Below are 18,701 nucleotides of genomic sequence, written 5' to 3'. Positions count from 1 at the left end.
ACCTGTCCATTATCTTGTAGCTATTGGATAGGTTTATCCAAACTGTTGGATACAAGATATTAGATATGTTTCTTTGCAAAATTCAAATCAACCCTGATAAACCTGAGTTACAAGAAATCCAAAAGTTTAAATTGTTTTAACTTCATTCAGCACTGTCACTTAATCTGATTCAGCAAGAAAGATTCTCTTCATATTAATTTGTTCACTGGACTTACTTACTTACTTATTTATTTAGGAGACTTCTATGCCGCCCCATTCGCCGAAACCTTGGGGCGGCTCACAACCATAAATAAACTTCAAAATAGAATAATATAAATTAACAATATAAATTAACAATATAAATTAAGTCGACCTGGCCAAAGATTAAAATGAATAAATAATTCAATTAACAATTAAAATAACATTTGAATAAAAAGGTCTTTGCCTGGTGCCGAAAAACAAATGACGGCGCCAGGCGGACCTCTCTGGGGAGCGCATTCCATAGATTGGGCACCACCGCAGAGAAAGCCCTCCTCTGAGTACTCACCCTCCTAATTTCCTTCACGGAGGGTTCCCGGAGAAGGGACTCTCCCGCAGATCTCAAGGGGTGGGTGGGCATATATGGACATAAGTGCTTCTTCAGGTAACCAGGATCCAAGCCGTTAAGGGCTTTATAGGTCATCACCAACACCTTGCATTGGGCCTGGACTTCAATGGGAAGCCAGTGAAGCTGACGGAGGACTGGAGTCATGTGAACATAATGCCCAGTCCCCGTCAGCAGCCTGGCAGCTCTTTTTTGAACCAATTGAAGTATCCGGACCGTCTTCAAGGGTAGCCCCACGTAGAGCGCGTTACAGAAATCTAATCAGGAAGTTAACCAGCGCATGTGTCACTGTCGCCAGGCAGTCGTTCTCCAGGAAGGGACGCAGCTGATGGATCAGCCGAAGCTGAAGGAAGGCGCTCCTCGCCATCGCCATCACCTGAGCTTCTAGAGATAGCTCAGGGTCGAGGAGCACTCCTAAGCTGCGAACCCTTTCCCTCAGAGGGAGTGCAACCCCATTCAGGACTAGGTTCAATTCACCCTCCCCGAAGCCTGATCCACCAACCAACAGGACCTCCATCTTGTCTGGATTGAGCTTCAGTTTATTGGCCCTCATCTAGCCCATCATCTCGGCCAGGCACCGGTTCAGCACAGCCACTGCCTCACCTGGATTGGTGGAAAACGAGAGGTAGAGCTGGGTATCATCAGTGTACTAGTGATTCCGCAGCCCACACCTCCTGATGACCTCTTCCAGCGGTTTCACGTAGACGTTAAATAGCAAAGGGGACAAAATGGATCCCTGCGGTACTCCATGGCATAGCTGCCCTGGTGCAGAGCCATAGTCCCCCAGCACCACCTTCTGGAATCGGCCACTGAGATAAGAGCGGAACCACTGCAAAGCAGTGCCTCCGACCCCCAATCCCGCAAGCCTATCCAGAAGGATACCATGGTTGATGGTATCGAAAGCCGCTGAGAGGTCCAGAAGAACCAACAGGGACACACTCCCTCTGTCCTTGTCCCTGCACAGGTCATCGTACAGGGCGACCAAGGCAGATTCAGTACCGTACCCGGGTCTGAAGCCAGACTGAAATGGGTCCAGATAATCAGTTTCATCCAAGGGTGCTTGGAGTTGTCCCGCCACCACCCGCTCCAACACCTTGCCCAGAAACGGGATGTTGGCCACTGGTCTATAATTAGTGGCCACCTCTGGATCCAGTGACGCTTTCTTCAGGACCGGTTGGACTACCGCCTCCTTTAAAGGGGCAGGTACCCGACCCTCCCTCAGAGAAGCGTTAACCACTTCCAAGATCCAGATCCCAATCCCGTGCTTGGCGTTATTAATCAAGATGGGCAAGGTCCAATAGGCAAGTGGTGGGACGTACTCGTCCAAGCACCTTGTCCACATCATCAGGCCACAATAACTGAAATTCATCCATTAATTTCGGACCAGACGGTGACATTGGTATCTCCCCAGAAGCCTCTGAATCACTAGTAGAGTCTAGCTCATGACGAATCTGAGCAATTTTCTCCCTGAAATGCTTGGCAAAGTCGTCACAGCGGGCCTTCGAGGGTGGAACCAGATCTTTCTTAGGGCCAGGGCGGACCGGGCCTTGTACCACTCGAAAAAGCTCCGTTGGACAGCATTTTGAGGAGGCAATGGAAACGGAGAAGAATTTCTGTTTCGCTGCCCTCACCGCCACAGCATAGGCCTGATAATGGGCTCTTAAGTGTGTTCAGTCAGTTTCATCCTGTGATCTGCTCCACCTACGCTCTAGCTGTCTCCCAGCCTGCTTCATCGCCCGCAATTCAGATGTATACCAAGGGGAAGAGTGGGCTCTGCCTGGTGGGAGAGGACGCTTAGGAGCGATCGTGTCAACAGCCCTAGTCATCTCCCCATTCCATAGTTCGACCAGAGCCTCGACAGGGGCACCAGTCTTGTCAGCCGGAAACTCCCCCAGGGCCTTCAGGAATCCATCCGGATCCATCCGGCTCCAGGGGCGGACCTACACAATCGGGTCCACGCCCTTACAGAGGGAGAGGCCGCTCTCGAGCACAAACCTCACGAGGAAGTGATCTGACCATGACAGGGGTGTCAGACATAAATTCCTCACCCTCAGACCACCCTCCTCCTGCCCCATCGAGAAAACCAGATCCAGAGTGTGTCCACGTTCATGGGTCAGGCCAGTGACATGTTGAGACAGCCCCATGGCCATCATGGAGGCCATGAAGTCCTGAGCCACCCCAGTCAGACCAGTCTCGGCATGGAGATTGAAGTCCCCCAGGACCAACATCCTGGGGGTCCTCAACACCAGGTCCGAGATGATCTCTGTCAGCTCAGGCAGGGAGACTGTTGGGCAGAAGGGTGCACGGTACACCAACAGAATCCCCAATCTGTCTCGATCGCTCAACACCAAGTAGAGGCACTCCAGCCCTAGTCTCGAAGGGACTGGAAGTCCTGCGAGGGAGATGGAGGCTCGGTAAACCAGAGCGACCCCCCCTCCAGGCTTGGACAGTGCTGAACCAGATACCCGGGCGGGCACATTTGAGAGATGGCGACATCCCGTCCCTCTCCCGCCCAGGTCTCTGTTATGCAAGCCAGGTCAGCCCCCTCATCCACAATCAAGTCATGGATGAGGGAAGATTTATTGTGGACCGACCTGGCATTAAGCAGCAGCACCGTCAGGCCTGAGGGGCGGTTGACAAGACTACCTGGAACCCTCTGGCTGGGGGCAGAACCAGAAGGAGGGATGGGTGTCAGCCATCTGTCCCTCCTTCTTCTACACAGACACGTTAAGCCCCCACCGCTGTAACGTCCATTGCCCGTGACCACCCCAATGGCGGCGCCCATGCACTCCCCAGGAAACTCAACCGTAGACATGGCCAGGGACGACTCCATAAAAACAAATTAAAATACAATAAAACTTTAAAACAGTAAAAAACACACCATCTACCCCCCCGATACAGAATTCCACCCACCAACCTAGTCCTGCCAGCCCAGCCCTGCACGGCCACAAACGGCGGCGACCGCCCTTTGGCCATCGCCCCAGGCCACGTCCAGCGGGTTAAGCCAGCGCCTGCCCGCACGCCCCGCCCCAATCTGGCGTTGCTCTCACTGACGCCGGCGGGGGGGGGAGCAGAGAGGGGCGTGGAAACCCACCTGGTGGCGAGATGGCGGCGCCCTCCTCTGCTCCGTCGACAGCGGCCCTGGCATCCTCCATCCCTGGGGTGGCCCAGCAGTGGCTGCAGGAGCGGCATCAGCTGGCCCCCGGCTCGGCGGTGCGCCTCAGGTCCGGTGGCAGCGGCTGCGGTGGCAGCGCGGCAGGTGTTCCAGGGAGGGAGGGAGGGAGGGGGAGGGAGCTCCAATCCTGCCCAGTCCCAGGCTGCATCCGGCGGGTTAAGCCGGCGCCCGCCCACACACCCTGCCCCAATCCGGCGTTGCTCTCACCGACACCGGCGGAGGGGGAGCAGAGAAGGGCACGGAAACCCACCCGGTGGCGAGATGGCGGCGCCCTCCTCCACACCGTCGACAGCGGCCCTGGCGTGGCCCTGGCGTCCTCCGTCCCCGGGGTGGCCCAGCGGTGACCGCGGGAGCGGCATCAGCTGGCCCCCGGCTCGGCAGTGCGCTTCAGGTCCGGCGGCGGTGGCAGTGGCGGCAGCGCGGCGCAGCAGGTGTTCCGGGGAGGGAGGGGGAGGGAGCTCCAACTTAATGAATGATTGGTTGATACAGATGAGTCGTCCAAACTAGGGCCACTATTCACATACAAACCAGGTCTGGACTGAGGCATATGTCTGACAGCCAGCCAGAAAGACAGCATTTTGTACATTTAACTATACCAGCTGCATCCCCACATTTATTGATCCCACAAGTCTCCTTCATGATTTTTACTAGAAGTCCCACTGAAATATTCACAGTCATGTATCAGTACTGTTTCCAGTGTTAAATCTGAGTTCTGCCTTTAAAATGTTTCTAAAGATTATACTTGCTATGGGGAGGAGGTGAGGCATAAATGGATGCCTTCTTTACAGAAGTTTTGTTAGAAAAAGTGAGAAAATAATTTGTAGAGCATATTTATTCTGAAATGTACTACAAAGATGTTTGTTTATTTTAACATGCAGATGTTCAGCACTTTGGCAAAAGCTGGACCTTTCTGATGGGTGTCTTAGTAGTTGTTTCTGGTACTACATCACTGATCATAATGGCCATCAAATTCCCTAAATGGTATCAGTATTTGATTAGCTATAATCACAGACGTTTGGAAGAAGATGAACCAGAGATGTTTGAAGAAACCTTTGCACCTCATATGCGCACATTCCCAGCAACCCCAGATTCCAATGAGGATGAGTCCATAGTAGTTTTTGAACAATTTCATACATTTGTTCCAGAAGAGGATGGATTTATTGAAGACAAATATATTGATTCATGAAGATTTAGTATAAATAGTGAAGACTGAACTGCTCCGTCATGAAATATCAGTACAGTGCTAGCACTGTGGTAGTTTTGGTTTCTTGTGCTATAGAACTATAAAGAAATTTTGCTGTATGTGATAAGTGAAAGTATACATGATTCCATCTTACCATATTAAGGAAAACTATGACTCCTTGGTTATAGTGAAGGAGGATCATTCTTTTCATTTGGGAATCAACAAATTTTGTTTGAACAAAAGAGATAAATTTGCTGCTATTTATTTAAAGAAAGGAAAAACAGATGTTAAGTATCTTAAGAAACAAAAGTTATAGATGTCATTACAGAGGCCACCCTGGAAATGTAAAATGTGACAATCAACAAAGAAATAAATGAAATATTCTGCATCTGGATTTAGGATAAATATTTTAACATTTTAACAGAAATTAACAGTTCAAATGGATGGATGGATGAATGAATATAAATCTGCATTCTTGCAATTAAACAGTTGAAGCTCAGAAGAAGGTATGAGCTGCATCTCATTTTCACCATGGGGGTATCCTGGAAGAAAGGGTATTAATCTATGAACTGTTTCTGGATTGCACTACAATCCTGAATCTGTTGCAGAGAGAGTTTCCACGTGATTGTGGCCTAAAGCTATAGTTTATAGCATTTATATTGATCAAAATGAATTCATCCAAAATATTTGGAGTAAGAGATGCATACTAAATGCCTAATGACCTGAACATATCTAATTATATCTAAGCCCGAGGCTTATGAGACTGGGACGGCATATAAAAATGCTAAATAAATAAATAAATAAATGATTGATTAAGATGTAATTACCTGTACATTTATTTAGAATGTGGGTAATCTGTGTGACTTATTTCTAAGAAAGTCTCTTCAGGATTAAGGTAGAATATTTTCAATAATAAAAAGAGTGTGAATATTGAAATATGGGCTGCTCAACATGCTTGTGGCAATTGTTGGTAAACAGCTGAAGTGTGAAAAAAGAACATCTGTCTTAAGAGTTTGAGGACTAACACTGGACAAGCACCAGGAAACTGCAACTTGGACCAAACATTTCAAAGACTTTTCCATTTATAGTTTTTAAAATTCATATACTTACCTTTGTCTTTCTGTAAAAATGATGTCTATGGCTTGAGCTTCACGGTCATTTTGAATTTTCAGCTATTTAAGAGACAAAGTCATCAGTATGTTCACTGCAAGGATATATATGCTATTTCTATGGCAAGTATGAAAAAACATTTGCTATTTCTATAGCTACTTCTTTTATTCAACTATATTTGCTACTGTAGTTTTATAAAGCGATCAGGCCATAAATGAAAATGTAAACATAAATTATAATTTAAGGCAATTTTAAATGTGCCATTACTTGCTCATATGCATAACAGCTGGATTCTGCATAACAAGACTGCTTTGTTCAATGAAGTAAAAGATTTCCACAAGGCACTAATTTATCTGATGTATACCATGCCTTTCAATGGGTTCTCAGGATTGCTTTCAAGTTACAATTACAATAAAACAAACATTAAAACAAGAACATGATAAAGGTTTTGCTTTAGTGTATTCCTGTCTCTGCTCCATGGATCAAAAGTGCATTAGACCCAAGATGATGCAGGGTGGTGGCTGCTGGGCATCTGATGCTCTCATGCCCCTTCCACTGGTATTTAAATATTGGATGGAGCAAGTAGCAAGAGTGCAAGCAGAAGTAACAGCAGCTGTGATAGCCACCTTGATGAAGCATAGATAGAGCACCAAGGAAAGAAGAAATTTCAGGAGACTTTCTTGAGCAATCTGTGAAGTTCCTGCCAATTGCCTGAATACCTCAAAATAAAATGAGCTGAGAGAGTCTGGACCCATAAGTTCATTGGTAGGGAAATTTGGAAAAGGCAAAAAGAACAAAGACAAGGTTCTTTGGAGGTAGAAAGGAAGAGGGTTGGCCGAAACAGCTGTAGTGGAGAGAGGCTAGGGGTAGATATCAAGGCAAGTTAAAAGCTACTGCAGAAAAGTCCTAGTGATGAGTTGGGCTTCCACTGATCAGAAGAGCAATGGCTTTCCTTATTCCCTTGCAGAAAGAGGATGCCAATTCTAAAACTAAGTGTAGATAACTGTTCTGGCCAGGAATATAAACAGTCATACAGTTCTTGAGAACCAACCATACCATGCTATTCCAGACTTCTTCTAGCACTATTTTACCACTGCTTGTCTAACGGGAATTCTATAGTAGTCCCAGACCAACAAGAAACCATTAGTTCAATTGTAATAAAACACCAACTGTAATACTTACCAGATTATATTCACTCATTACTTCTTCCATATCGGTATTGGTGTTAAGTTTATCCACCAACTGAAACAACACAGAAGCCCAATTAATGGTTCATTTTGGATACCCATTAAGACCATAGCCAGGCAAAAAGAGAGACTGCTCCTTTGAACATTTATTTTCCAAGAGATATATGTTTGCATTGGAATAGGAAAGGAATGGGTAAAAAACTGTATCTGAAAAAACCTATTCAATTTCAATTGCAATTCAAAATTAAATTAGTATTCTCAACATATAATACCAATAAAAGTTATCTGTAAATCATAACATACCATATTGTAGTCTGCAAGTTGTCCTTGAAACTCTTTGATCTCACTTGCTAAAGATTCTGCTCTAAGAATACAGAAAAAATAACTATATAACATAGCTTAATTTAAGTATATTTTACTCAAGTATACAAATTCTAGGCTTTAACAGATACAATAAAATTAATTATACATATGATCAATCTGATTAATAAAGACAAAGGCATCAGACTGATAGTATGTGCTGTCCAACTCACCTTTTTTCATATGACAGATAGACAGAATTCTCCTGATTATACATGTCAATTTCTTTCTGAAGCTTGTTAATTTCTGTGGTAAGCTCATTTATTTTGCTCCTGCAGAAAAATAAATGGTTAAGCTATTTCTATTATTATATTACAGCAGAATATATGGATCTCCAGATTTTGTTGGATTACATCCCCATCATCCCTGATCCTTGTCCAAGGTTGTGAGGGCTCCTGGGAGTTTGATGCCAATGAAATCTGGAAGGTCATATCTTCCCCATCTCTATGTTACATGGTAGCCCATATTATTCTAGAACCGTGGTGAATGTTTAATTTTATTGGGAGATCAGCTTGAAAAATGGTAAGGTGATAAGGCTTGAGTCTCAATCCATACACTACAACTGGAAATATCAGCAAGCTCTGTGTAGTACAGATCCTATTTTAACTTTAGGCTGATAACTGGAGGGCTAAGCAAGTACTGTGTGGAGTCTATATCTGTGAATTCAATTCAATACTAAAGCTAATGATCAGGCTTTCTGAATATAGAAAAGATTAGCATTCTATAGGCTGCATTTACATTTGACCTCCTATTTGACAGTTTCACAATCACATATCAATCTGATAAGTAACATAACCCTTGTTACACTGAGAAAAAGTAGCAAATTTTGCAGTAATTCATTTCCCCTCAACTTTGAAAAGAACCACAAGAAACCTTCATTTTAAAATACAATACAAACATAATATGCATAGTTCTTTATTCTAAGTACACAGTTTAAATTCCTTAAGAACATGATTAGGGACAACAGGATTAGTGGATCTCAGCTAGCTCTCCTCTGGCTCCAGAAGACCACATGCAGAAAGGGAAGAGTCATAGTCTTATTCACTCTGTAATGATCTTGAGTACAATGGACTTATGAAGGAGAGTGTATGTGGGCATGTGGAGGTACTGATGTCCTCTATACAGACAAAGTCATGTCAGGAGAGCAGCTTGGCACTGCCCAAATATTGTGGAAAGGCAATTCAGAATTGATTTTCAAGAAAATCAAAATCTGAATTACAGCAAACAGGAAAAAATGCAAGAGAATAAAAAATTTAAGAACAGCATAAAAACATTTGAGACAGTAATGATGGGATGAATAAGCATACAACCTATGGGGATGATCCTCTGTGGCCACAAGAAACACTAAAAAAGCAGACTGGGTAGACTAAGAACTGCTGCCAGGGAAGCAAAAGCCAAGGAACGTCTGTCTTTCCATCAGAGATGGCAAATCAGGAGGGTTCAAGTAGAAAGGTAATGGAGTGCTATAATGTGGCACCTCTATCTTATCTAGGGTGTGTGGCCTTGTGCCACAAAACCTTTGATGGGGTTAGGAAAAATCTCTGGGTACAAGCTGGTCCCATGGTACACAATGATAAATGTCTTTCACATACCTAAGCACTCCTAGGTAATATGATTTATCCATAATTTGTCTCTGTGGACCTAACAATGGAAAAAAGGACCACTTCATTAGATGACATCACATTATGAGGAAAAGCAATTGTTTTGATAAAGAACCCTGTGCCAGAAATCATGCATTGAACAAAATCATAAAGAGAAGCATTTCTCTTTATTTCTCTTTAGAAATAAAAAGGCTTTCTTTGTGAAGTTCCTTCTTACTTGATGTCAGCCTGTCTGAGCCGCCACTTTCCACTCTAAATCCAGTTGGTGGTACTCAGGATTTTAGTAAAAACAAACCTCCCTCCTGCAAATTTTAAGACTGCTCACTCCTGCCCTAAAAGGTAAAGATGACCTGTCACCCATAAATTCAAACAATAAAGGCCATAGATTTAAAGCTTACTTGGTTGTGGCCGTGTTCAGACCCTGATCTGCAATTAGAAAATTTCATCACTGTGTATTAACCTGACAGGGTAATCTGACTTTTGAAGTGGTAAAAAAGCTGTATATAGATTTATCCCCCACACGTACAAAAAGAACCTATAATCATGTTCTTTATGTTCAAATACTCGCTAAATACTATTTTCTTTAATGAACTGTTTAAATTTCACCATACTGTTGCTGGGATCAGTGGGTAGATGAGGATAAGAGAGAGAGACAGTGTGTAGTTCCCAATATCTATTCAGAAGCAGACTCAGTTCTACCATCATGTCAGAATGAAGCTTTGATAACAATATTAATTTATCCTCATTGCTGGCCAACTTTATTTTGTCAGAGACTGGGTTTGTATGCACACTGTGACTTATTGTGGATCCCTTGTGCCCACGGGCATCATCCTAAATATTCACCCTACAACTTGTCATTTTGAAGCTGGAGACCAGAGATCAAGTGAGAATTAAACAGTCCTTACAAAACCTATTGCCTGTTTTAGTGTTATGTTGAACTCTTGCAAGCCCTGGGTTTGAATGATACAACAACCTGGGCCATGTATTTCATATTCAAAATTGGCACCCGGATGTGCCTCAGCCCACCAGGCCTATGAAACTAAAAACACAGGTAAACTAAGATAACATTTAAAAGGCAAAACATCAGATAAGATCAAAACAGAATAAACAATGCTGCTAGGCTTTTGTATTTTAAAATACCTTTCATTCCTGTTTTCATTCCACTCAGCCCTTGCTGTGTCACTGGGCGGTCTGCAACTTTTATTTGAGAAGACAAAACCACACCAGTTCCTATGGATCCACCACGAGTACCAGGTCTTGAAGTGCCTGGAGGGATCTGACACAGAAAACAGAATCCATGGGGAAAAGTAAGCAATGGAACAATCCTAAAGAACAAAAGATTTTGTCAGTTCTGATTTATAAAGTATGAACCAGCTGTCTAAAGCCTTGAGATACAAAGAAAACTTATACAGAGGTACCTTGGCTCACGAACTTAATCCATTCCATGACTCTGGTTGTGACCCAAGTCAAATTTCAATGTAAATAAGGTTAATCCGTTCTGGTCCCTCTGAATGTGGTTGTGAGCCAATTTTTGGTGGAGAGCCAAGTCAAATGTCCCCATAAGGTTCAGTGTAAATAAGGTTAATCTGTTCTGTAACTATTTTTTTAAATCAGAAAAATTTGAAACAAAGTACAGTACAGAACAGTGGAGAACACTAACCTAGGTGGGGGGGAGGTTATTGTTTTGAGGGAGAGTTCCCCTCCATAAGGACATTGGAGAGATCTCTTTCAGGTTTTCCTCTCTTCTTTGTCTCTTAGCTGCAGGGTCAATTTTGGTGAAAATTGGGGACTGACTGTAGTCACTTGTTTTTTCCTGTGCTGCATAACCCTCCAGAAATGAGAGACAGTTGGGGTGGTGCTTCTCAAAGAAATCCAGGCACGGGCGCACTCCTGCAGGAAAGATGGGCACAATCTCAGCCACCTCCCCTCCCCCTGCAACCAGCACGATCGCGGCCATCTCCCCCCACACCCAGTGGGAAGATGGCCACGATCGCAGTCGCATTCGTGCAGGGAAGACATGCATGATCACAGGTGCGCTCCTGCAGGAAAGACAGGTGCAGCACAGCACAGCGGCGATCACGCACGTCTTCCCTGAGCAAACGCAACTGTGATCGTGGCCATCTCCCCACTCAGGGTGGGGGGTGGGGGTGGGGAGATGGCTGTGATCTTGGTCACCACCCAATGCGGAGTTTGTGACCCAAGTCAAAATTTTCATGAAATTTTGGTTCGCGACCCAAATTGGTCATGAACCAAGGCATTCATGAGCTGAGCTACCACTGTAATTTAATTATATGTTATATGCAAACATGTATCAGGAATTCAGCAAACTTTTAAAAAGTAATAACTGCTTCAGAAAGAAGATATTTCAAGGGCAAAACAAGTACTTAAAAAGAACATGCGTTGAAGTATTCCCATTGTTCCTCTGTTTCAAATTACTTTCTCTGTTACCTGCTTTAGAATGAACAAAAGGCCATTGTGAGATGCTTTCTTAGATGTATTGTACATCACATAACCTTACTCTGGGTTCAATTATTAGACCAATTATGGTATCAATTCTCTCAATGGTGGCTCTAGACATGCAGAAAGTTGCACAAAAGTTGATCATCGTCCCAGCCATTCACATCCATCATGGAAATCCACACTACCTCTTTATGAGGAATGGCCAAATACAAAACCAAGCATTTGTCCACAGTTAGTTGCTCAGCTACTGAAGAAATGATCATGCCATTTCTCTCCATGTTCAGACTTGTAGACATCATCATATGTTGGTTCTGGAGTATGGATGATTTCCTGTCATGTGGAGTGTCCCAGTGAAGATGCTGTGTTCCCTTCCCTACCCGAAATGCAGCTCAGAAAATTGGCATGGGATTCAGCAATTCTGGTATAAAAAAACATTTTCCCCATGTGGGTGGCTCTTCATCAGAGTAATGGGGCTTTGAAATTCATGTACTGTGACACAAAGCATATCTGCATGTATGTTCGCAGAATCTTCTTCCTGCTCAAGTCTCATGAGGTTGCTGTGGCACCCAGAGAGCAATGTGAAAGGGGGAGGGGAATAAAAGGAAGAGAGATGTGGGTCAGGAATAGAATGCGGAAATTTCCCGGTGTCTTTTGAACTGAAATCAGGAGGACAAAGCAGTTTGCCAGGAAAGAAGAAATAGGCAGATACAACAGTAGGAAGTGAGAACATTTAATATTCTTCAAGAGCACATAAAGGTTAAGCATACTGCACCTCCAAAGTGGCATGAAAAATACACGCTTGAGCTACTGAAAACAAGCCAGTGCTGCTTCTGGAAACAAAAGGATTTCACCTTGCTCAGGAGATGGAAAGCAGTGAGTAAACCATGCCCCAGAGATCATCTCCCCCTTGGCTCAGATACCTGCATACCAGCAGACATCTTTGCTGAAGAAGGCCTACTGGAGTATTCAAGAGGAAAAGGAGCAGAAGTAGGGAGGAAAAAAAAGAACACTAGTTAGTCAAGAGAAACTTGGTAAAAGTCAGGCAAATGTTTAAGATAGTCCCACCCATTCTCCTGAGACCTTTATGCTGGACATGTGCCAATTTAATTTTAAGTCTTTTGATTTTTCCTTTATGATAGGAGACAAGCTCTCTATGTTCATCTCCATCTATTGTATGAGAAATAAGAGGCAGACTTTCCATCCATGCTTTATCCTAATTTTCATAAACTGGAGAAGGGTAGATTGCTGCAACCTCTGGGAGGAATTGCCTTGCTACAGAGCACAGAGAATCGGAACCTTTGCATATGGAAATACACCAAAGAGAGGAGTAGGAATGCAGGTGATCATAAGGGGAAGACAAGAAGGATTGCTTAATCATTGAAAATGCTGTTCTTGTTTAGTGTTCTGAGCCTTTTTCAGAAAGGTGGGGGTCCTCTTTGGCTACTTGCTGCTGTGTTTGCCACTTCCTGATTTTCGTATATGGCCTCTCTTTACCTTGTGGGTAAAGAGAGGCTCTGTTCTTCCAAAGTTGCCTCTGCAGTTTCCAAAGGACACCAATGCTCTAGTGATGGGCTGCTGTGGAAGGACAGGTGAGGGCCACATGGAATGGATGCTGGTCCACTGGGACAACAACAAAGGAAGACTCAGTCTGTACATTATGCAGTCCCGCTATGTCCAGTTTCAGTTCTGAGGATATACTACCATTGCCACGAGGTTAGAAATGTGAGATGAGGCTTCTTTTCATTTCATGTCACCTGAACTTGCAAGACTTTTCATCACCATTTTGTCAAGATTGGTGATACTGTGAAATGCCTGCAGCTGCTGCTGCTCCAGTGACAGCCACCTTGGGGGACAGGCTGGTGGATGACTGTTGAGATGCAGTGTCTAAGACTTCCTGTTCAAGATCTAGTCCTGATTACATTTCCCTAGGAAAAGCAGATCACATTGCTTCCCAGATAGTACCACTCCACATTGCTGGATGACCCCTTTCTGGCACCATGCAGCACAAATAACTCATGGTCTTACTGCAAGGTACACATAGGTAGGTCTGTTTCTGCTGGAGAAATATGTCAAAGGGGACCTGATGCCTGAAGAGCAGAATGCTTTCTGGGGAATGAAGGATGTGTCTGAATGACGGACTACTGCTCCAGTAGTGCCAAGATTTAAAGTTGTTTTTTTTGCTCATGGGAGCATTTGGCAGTCTAGAGATGATAGCAGAGGGAGCATTGTGCACAGGAGCAATGCTAGATACACTTGCCTGGGTGGAATACAACTCTAACCATTCTCAAGATGCTAGGATGAAGAGGGATGAAGATTCTTTGAAGAATGAGAATTTTTCATGAAACAAAAGCTTGAAACAGAGCAATCCTACTTCCCATGGTATAATCCAGTGTCATGTTCCTGTGATCAAGTAATAGCTGTGCCTGTTTGACACAGAAATATATGGTTCTGGGAGCCTCCTGGAGTAATTAATGTGTCACAACCACTTTGAACTTCTTGCTGAGGGTGTGCAGTTTATCCTTGCACTGCACTGTGCTGTGTGAAAAAAACTAACCTTTTCAGCTGCTCCAAAAAACATGGGAAGAGATTGTCTTGGCACATGAACCTCAAATACTCCTGAGCTTCTGGACTTATTCACAGGTTGATAAATGTGCCTAGTTCTTCTTCAATCCAAAAATATGAATGTGCTCTTTTGCAGGACTGCATGACCTGCTCTTCTGTAGCTGATGCAGTTCATCAAGGGAGGATTACTGAGAAAGAGCTTGGGAAACAGCAGTGCTTTGTACGAAGTGGCTGGGTGTTGGAGAGTTGGCAACTTCATCTTCTCCAGCATCCATTGTGCCAGGGAGATGAAGCACTAGCATATAGGATGGATGAGTGTTTCCTAATAAGTATAGCATTCAACAAGCAGCCCCTTACTGAAGTTCTGTGGGAATGGTAATAGGCTGGCTTTTGGGAAACTGATTGTGCCACAGATGTAGCAGGAGAGTGAGGCCATGGCAGGGTTTATTGACACTCTTAAAGTATGTTGTAGATGACATATGAGTGTAAGGAAGGCAGGGGCAAGGGAAACCTACCCTTTTCTAATGCCCACTGTGTTGCCCACATCTACCTGGCATGAAAAAAGTGACTTTAAAGACCACAGGGAACAATTTTTGCATGAAAGTGAAAAGCAAAGCAGACTGGCATCTGTTAGAACCACAGTGGGGAAATAGCAGTACAGAGACCAGCCAACTCCAAACTCACTCTTTTAGGGATGATGAAATGACTTGATGATGTTAGAAAATAACAGATAGACCTCTGGATGAGAACAGATAAGAAACAGAGTAATGGGAACACAGAGCAGCCTGTGGGAGTAATGTAAGTAGTGATGTCCTTGTTACTATGCAGGTGTGGATAGGAGAGGATGGCTGACTGGAGAGGCTCCCGAACTGCTGGTTTTTCCATTGGACTCTATAATATTTGTATATCATGAACATAAAAGGCACAATCCTGGATTGGAATATCACAAGCAAGCATCATGGTAAGCAGAAAACATCAGGCTGAACTGATGTTACTTTTTGTAGTTTCTGAGGACCAAACCTAAGACCATGAATGAGTTTGGACAACATGACAGATGGACAATGATTAAAAAACCCCATTGTGGCTTGTTGTGTTGTCCAAACCCAGTCAATGTGATAACAAGAGGCAAAAAAATAAGTAACGGGATCAGATGTCAGCAGCATGGCAGAACAGACTGTTTTTAGCTGCTGCCTTTAGAATGTATGCTCCTTGGAATAGGGACCTATGGTTTGAGTCTATTGTTTAATAAGGTTTTTATATAGTTGTGGTATTGTATAAATAGTAATGAAGAAATTGGATTGCCAAGTGGATTGCCAAGTGGATTGCCAAGATTACCTTCCAGAGCTAGAGGTTTTGGTAAGCAGAAAAAGTATCAAAATAAAGATAAAATAAAAGATTATACAGATACAGAAAACTGTACATTCTTTTATATATCTATATCACAGGGGAGGGAAGCACAGGGGGGTGGGAATGAGAGAAAGACTTTTGAGCAAGTAAATGTTAACTTACACCTCCACCAAGTAATGCTGCAGAAGGAGGTCGTAATGAAGATGAGGGTGGCCTGCCTCCCAGCCCCATCCCAGCTCTTGAAGAAGGACGTGCTGTAGGAGGCTTGTGATTACTTGCCATGTTTTTCTTTCTTCAGATTTATCTCTAGAATCAAATAAACATTACACATCAGAGTCCTCTGTATGACTTTTGTGTATAATGAAGATTTTTTAACTCACGGATAAAGCCATTTATTTTGTAAGAAAGACATTAAAATTTCTTTTAGTAAATTCCTAAATTCTTTAGGGAAAAATCCTATCACCCCTATCCTGGAAGTACCTAACCCTCTGAACTCAGTGCTATCTTTATAATTTAGTCTGCTCATTTTATCTAGATGGTTGCTTTAGGATGTCTAAATAAAGCAGCAGGGAGAGAGAAGAAAATAAGTTGCAGTGCTAGTAAGAACTGCATAACTAGATAGCTCCAAGCATTCTGTCCTCCTGCAACATGCTCTTCTTCCTCTTCTCCAAGGTTCATTTCTATCATTGAAGAAAAAGCTGCTGGGGTTCTTTCCATGAAAATGCACTCCAAAGAAACCTATGCTCCCATGATAATGTCACAAGGGTACAGAATTGCACCACTACATTAGTAAATCAGAATTATGCTTATTTTTCTGAAGTTATTTGTACTTTAAAATAGCATTCATTAGTGGAGTTATGAAAGAATAAAATTAATAGAATGAAATGAGACTTAACTTTAGAATAAACAAGTTTAGGATTATGCTATGAATTTAGAATTAGATTTTTTTTGTGTCTGCTAAGGATACTCCCAGTAGGAAATAGCTAAAGCAACATCAACAACAATTCTAATTATAATTTTACCTGATTTATGCTGTCTGGGTTTGATGTTTGGGATGCTATTTTAAAGCTGAATATATTATTTAAGTAGGAGCACAATACTTTATAATACACAGTAACAAAACAATTCTCCATCAGTTCACTGAAATGCATAGTTATATAAATAATGAATGGTCTGTGTAATGGTAGCAAGTGAGTATAATGCTATGTTTGTGTAACAGCAAACAAAAATCACTATTGCTGGGGCACCTTAGGAAACCAGTCTCCTATCAGCCTGGTGGGCATAATCTTTGTCGAATTCTCTCTCTCTCTCTTCTCTCTCTCTCACTCACACACACACACACATAAAATAGCATTCTTTGCCGCTGCCACCACCTGCCCCCCCCCACTTGTTTCCCCTTAACAGAGTTTGCAATCCTCACAGCAGTTAAGAAGAGATGTATTTCCCCAGCAACGATATATCGTGGCATGTTACAAGGCAAAGCCTTTTGAAGTAGGTTGATCTGGAATAGGCAACGGAGATCCATTGGCTTTACAAAATAGTTAGCGCTTTTGAAGATAAAACTGCCAGAAGAAATAGATCTGTCGACATGGATCAACGCAGTTACCTGACTTTTTGGACCGTCCTTGAAGGCCCGGCTATGGGGTCTGTCTAGATGAGCGGCCACACGCCAGAATTCACCCCTGGCTACAGGGCTATTATTACTTTTCTCCCCAAGAGACTCGTTTTCTAAAGTTAGAGTGTCGAGCGTTATTTTCCCCGAGGCCCACAGTCCTAAGTGCTCACACGGGGTCTACCACTCCAACGGAGGGCCGGCTGGGTGGCGGAGCCAGAGAAGTCGCGAAGAGGGGCGACACCATTTGAACCTCCACGAAGAGGCGCGGGTGGGGGCAACAGAGAGAAAGAAGCTGTCGCCAGGCCAGGCCAGGCTCTCCCCTTCTCTTCCCCACCCCACCCCACCCCACCCCACCGCGGCTTTCCTCCGTCCGTTCCAAGCGGGCCTCCTTGGCGTACCTGACTCTCCTGCGCGCGAAGCAGGCAACAGGGACCGCCGAACGGCTTCTTGCGGAGTCGAGCGCCTGGCGCTGACAATCGTCTCATAGCAACCAGGAAGCCAGCCAGTCAGCTCGCGGCTCCGCTTTCCCACAGCCGCTCGCAAACCCGTTGGAGAGCTTCCCCTCTCGCATCTCCACGCGAGAGCCTAGCCTTGCGTTCATTTAGGGCGCAGGGAAGGGGGGAGGGGCAGCCCTACAACTCCCAGCATCCTTCCAGCAAAGAATGCTTCCCGCGGCATGCTGGGACTTTTCTCCGTCTAAACACGTATAGGTGTGCATCTTTCATATAGTTCCTTTTGCACGAGCGTGTCGTCTGTGTCCCTCTCTAAAAGTAGTAGAGGCGGGAATGAATTCGTACTTGGGCATTATTGTAAGGAAAATGCTTTAAGTTTTTGAGGTATTAAAAATCCTATGTTCAAGCTTCTGGCGACAGAATTTAATCCGTTGACGAATACCAATGGCCCGAAAGTGGCCATCGCGGAGTGGGCAAACAATACTCCGAAGGTAACAACAGCAAGAAACTGTTGGGTTAGAATCCAGCAACAGAATCCATGTTATTGCAAGAAGCTTAAACCGGGATAACGGATTTTTTAAAAATCAAACTAAAGCCGTAACTCCCGTTTACCTGTGAGCAAGCGCTCTTGAACGCAGGAAGATTTACTTCTGAGTAGGTATATACAGGATGACACTCAGCGTGGGTCAGTTGTCTTGCCTAGCGCCAAATGCTTGTGTTACCAGGAAAATCGTGAATAAAGTGATCGACGTTTTCTGCATTTTATGTCGTTCTAACTTCGCTTTTAAGTTTTCCCTCCCACTTGTACTCTTAAACCTGGGTCTGTCTATGGTGCTCCACGCATTCGATCCAGTCATTTATAGTCCATAAAACTTTATGCTAGAACATATTTGCTAGCGTTTGAGGTGCCGCGAGACGCCTAGACGGGCAGGCTCTTAATCTTCCGGATGTCACAGATGCAGCGATCGGCGCGTTATCCTGCAATAATTCACAGGCGGACGCGATGTGCTTAGCGCTCTGCGAACGTAAAAGGCAGCTCGTCCAATCCGAAGGAAGTAGAAGATGT

At 44.0% G+C, this 18,701-nt stretch overlaps 1 protein-coding gene across 4 annotated transcripts in view; it reads right to left on the bottom strand.

The window, feature by feature from the left end:
• IFT74 (intraflagellar transport 74) overlaps positions 1 to 18,643 on the bottom strand; it is a 64,332-nt gene extending 45,689 nt beyond the window's left edge. For 2 of the 4 annotated variants that reach the window (XM_044427675.1, XM_044427677.1), the window contains exons 1-8: positions 17,582 to 18,207; positions 15,731 to 15,874; positions 10,340 to 10,475; positions 9,191 to 9,239; positions 7,772 to 7,870; positions 7,542 to 7,602; positions 7,234 to 7,293; positions 6,052 to 6,113 (exon numbers count right to left, since the gene is read on the bottom strand). In XM_044427675.1, coding sequence (XP_044283610.1) covers positions 6,052 to 6,113; positions 7,234 to 7,293; positions 7,542 to 7,602; positions 7,772 to 7,870; positions 9,191 to 9,239; positions 10,340 to 10,475; positions 15,731 to 15,850 — 587 coding nt within the window. In that variant the 5' untranslated portion in view covers positions 15,851 to 15,874; positions 17,582 to 18,207. Of the gene's footprint in view, positions 1 to 6,051; positions 6,114 to 7,233; positions 7,294 to 7,541; positions 7,603 to 7,771; positions 7,871 to 9,190; positions 9,240 to 10,339; positions 10,476 to 15,730; positions 15,875 to 17,581; positions 18,211 to 18,247 lie in introns of those variants that run through there. The other 2 variants (XM_044427676.1, XM_044427678.1) reach the window with 2 other exon arrangements.
• Positions 18,644 to 18,701: the final 58 nt, after the last annotated feature.

Source organism: Varanus komodoensis, unplaced genomic scaffold (genome assembly GCF_004798865.1).
Source record: "Varanus komodoensis strain SLA01 unplaced genomic scaffold, ASM479886v1 scaffold19, whole genome shotgun sequence".
Taxonomy (NCBI): domain Eukaryota; kingdom Metazoa; phylum Chordata; class Lepidosauria; order Squamata; family Varanidae; genus Varanus; species Varanus komodoensis.
The sequence above is the reverse complement of the archived record's forward strand: the minus strand, read 5'-3'. Positions and strand labels throughout refer to the sequence as shown.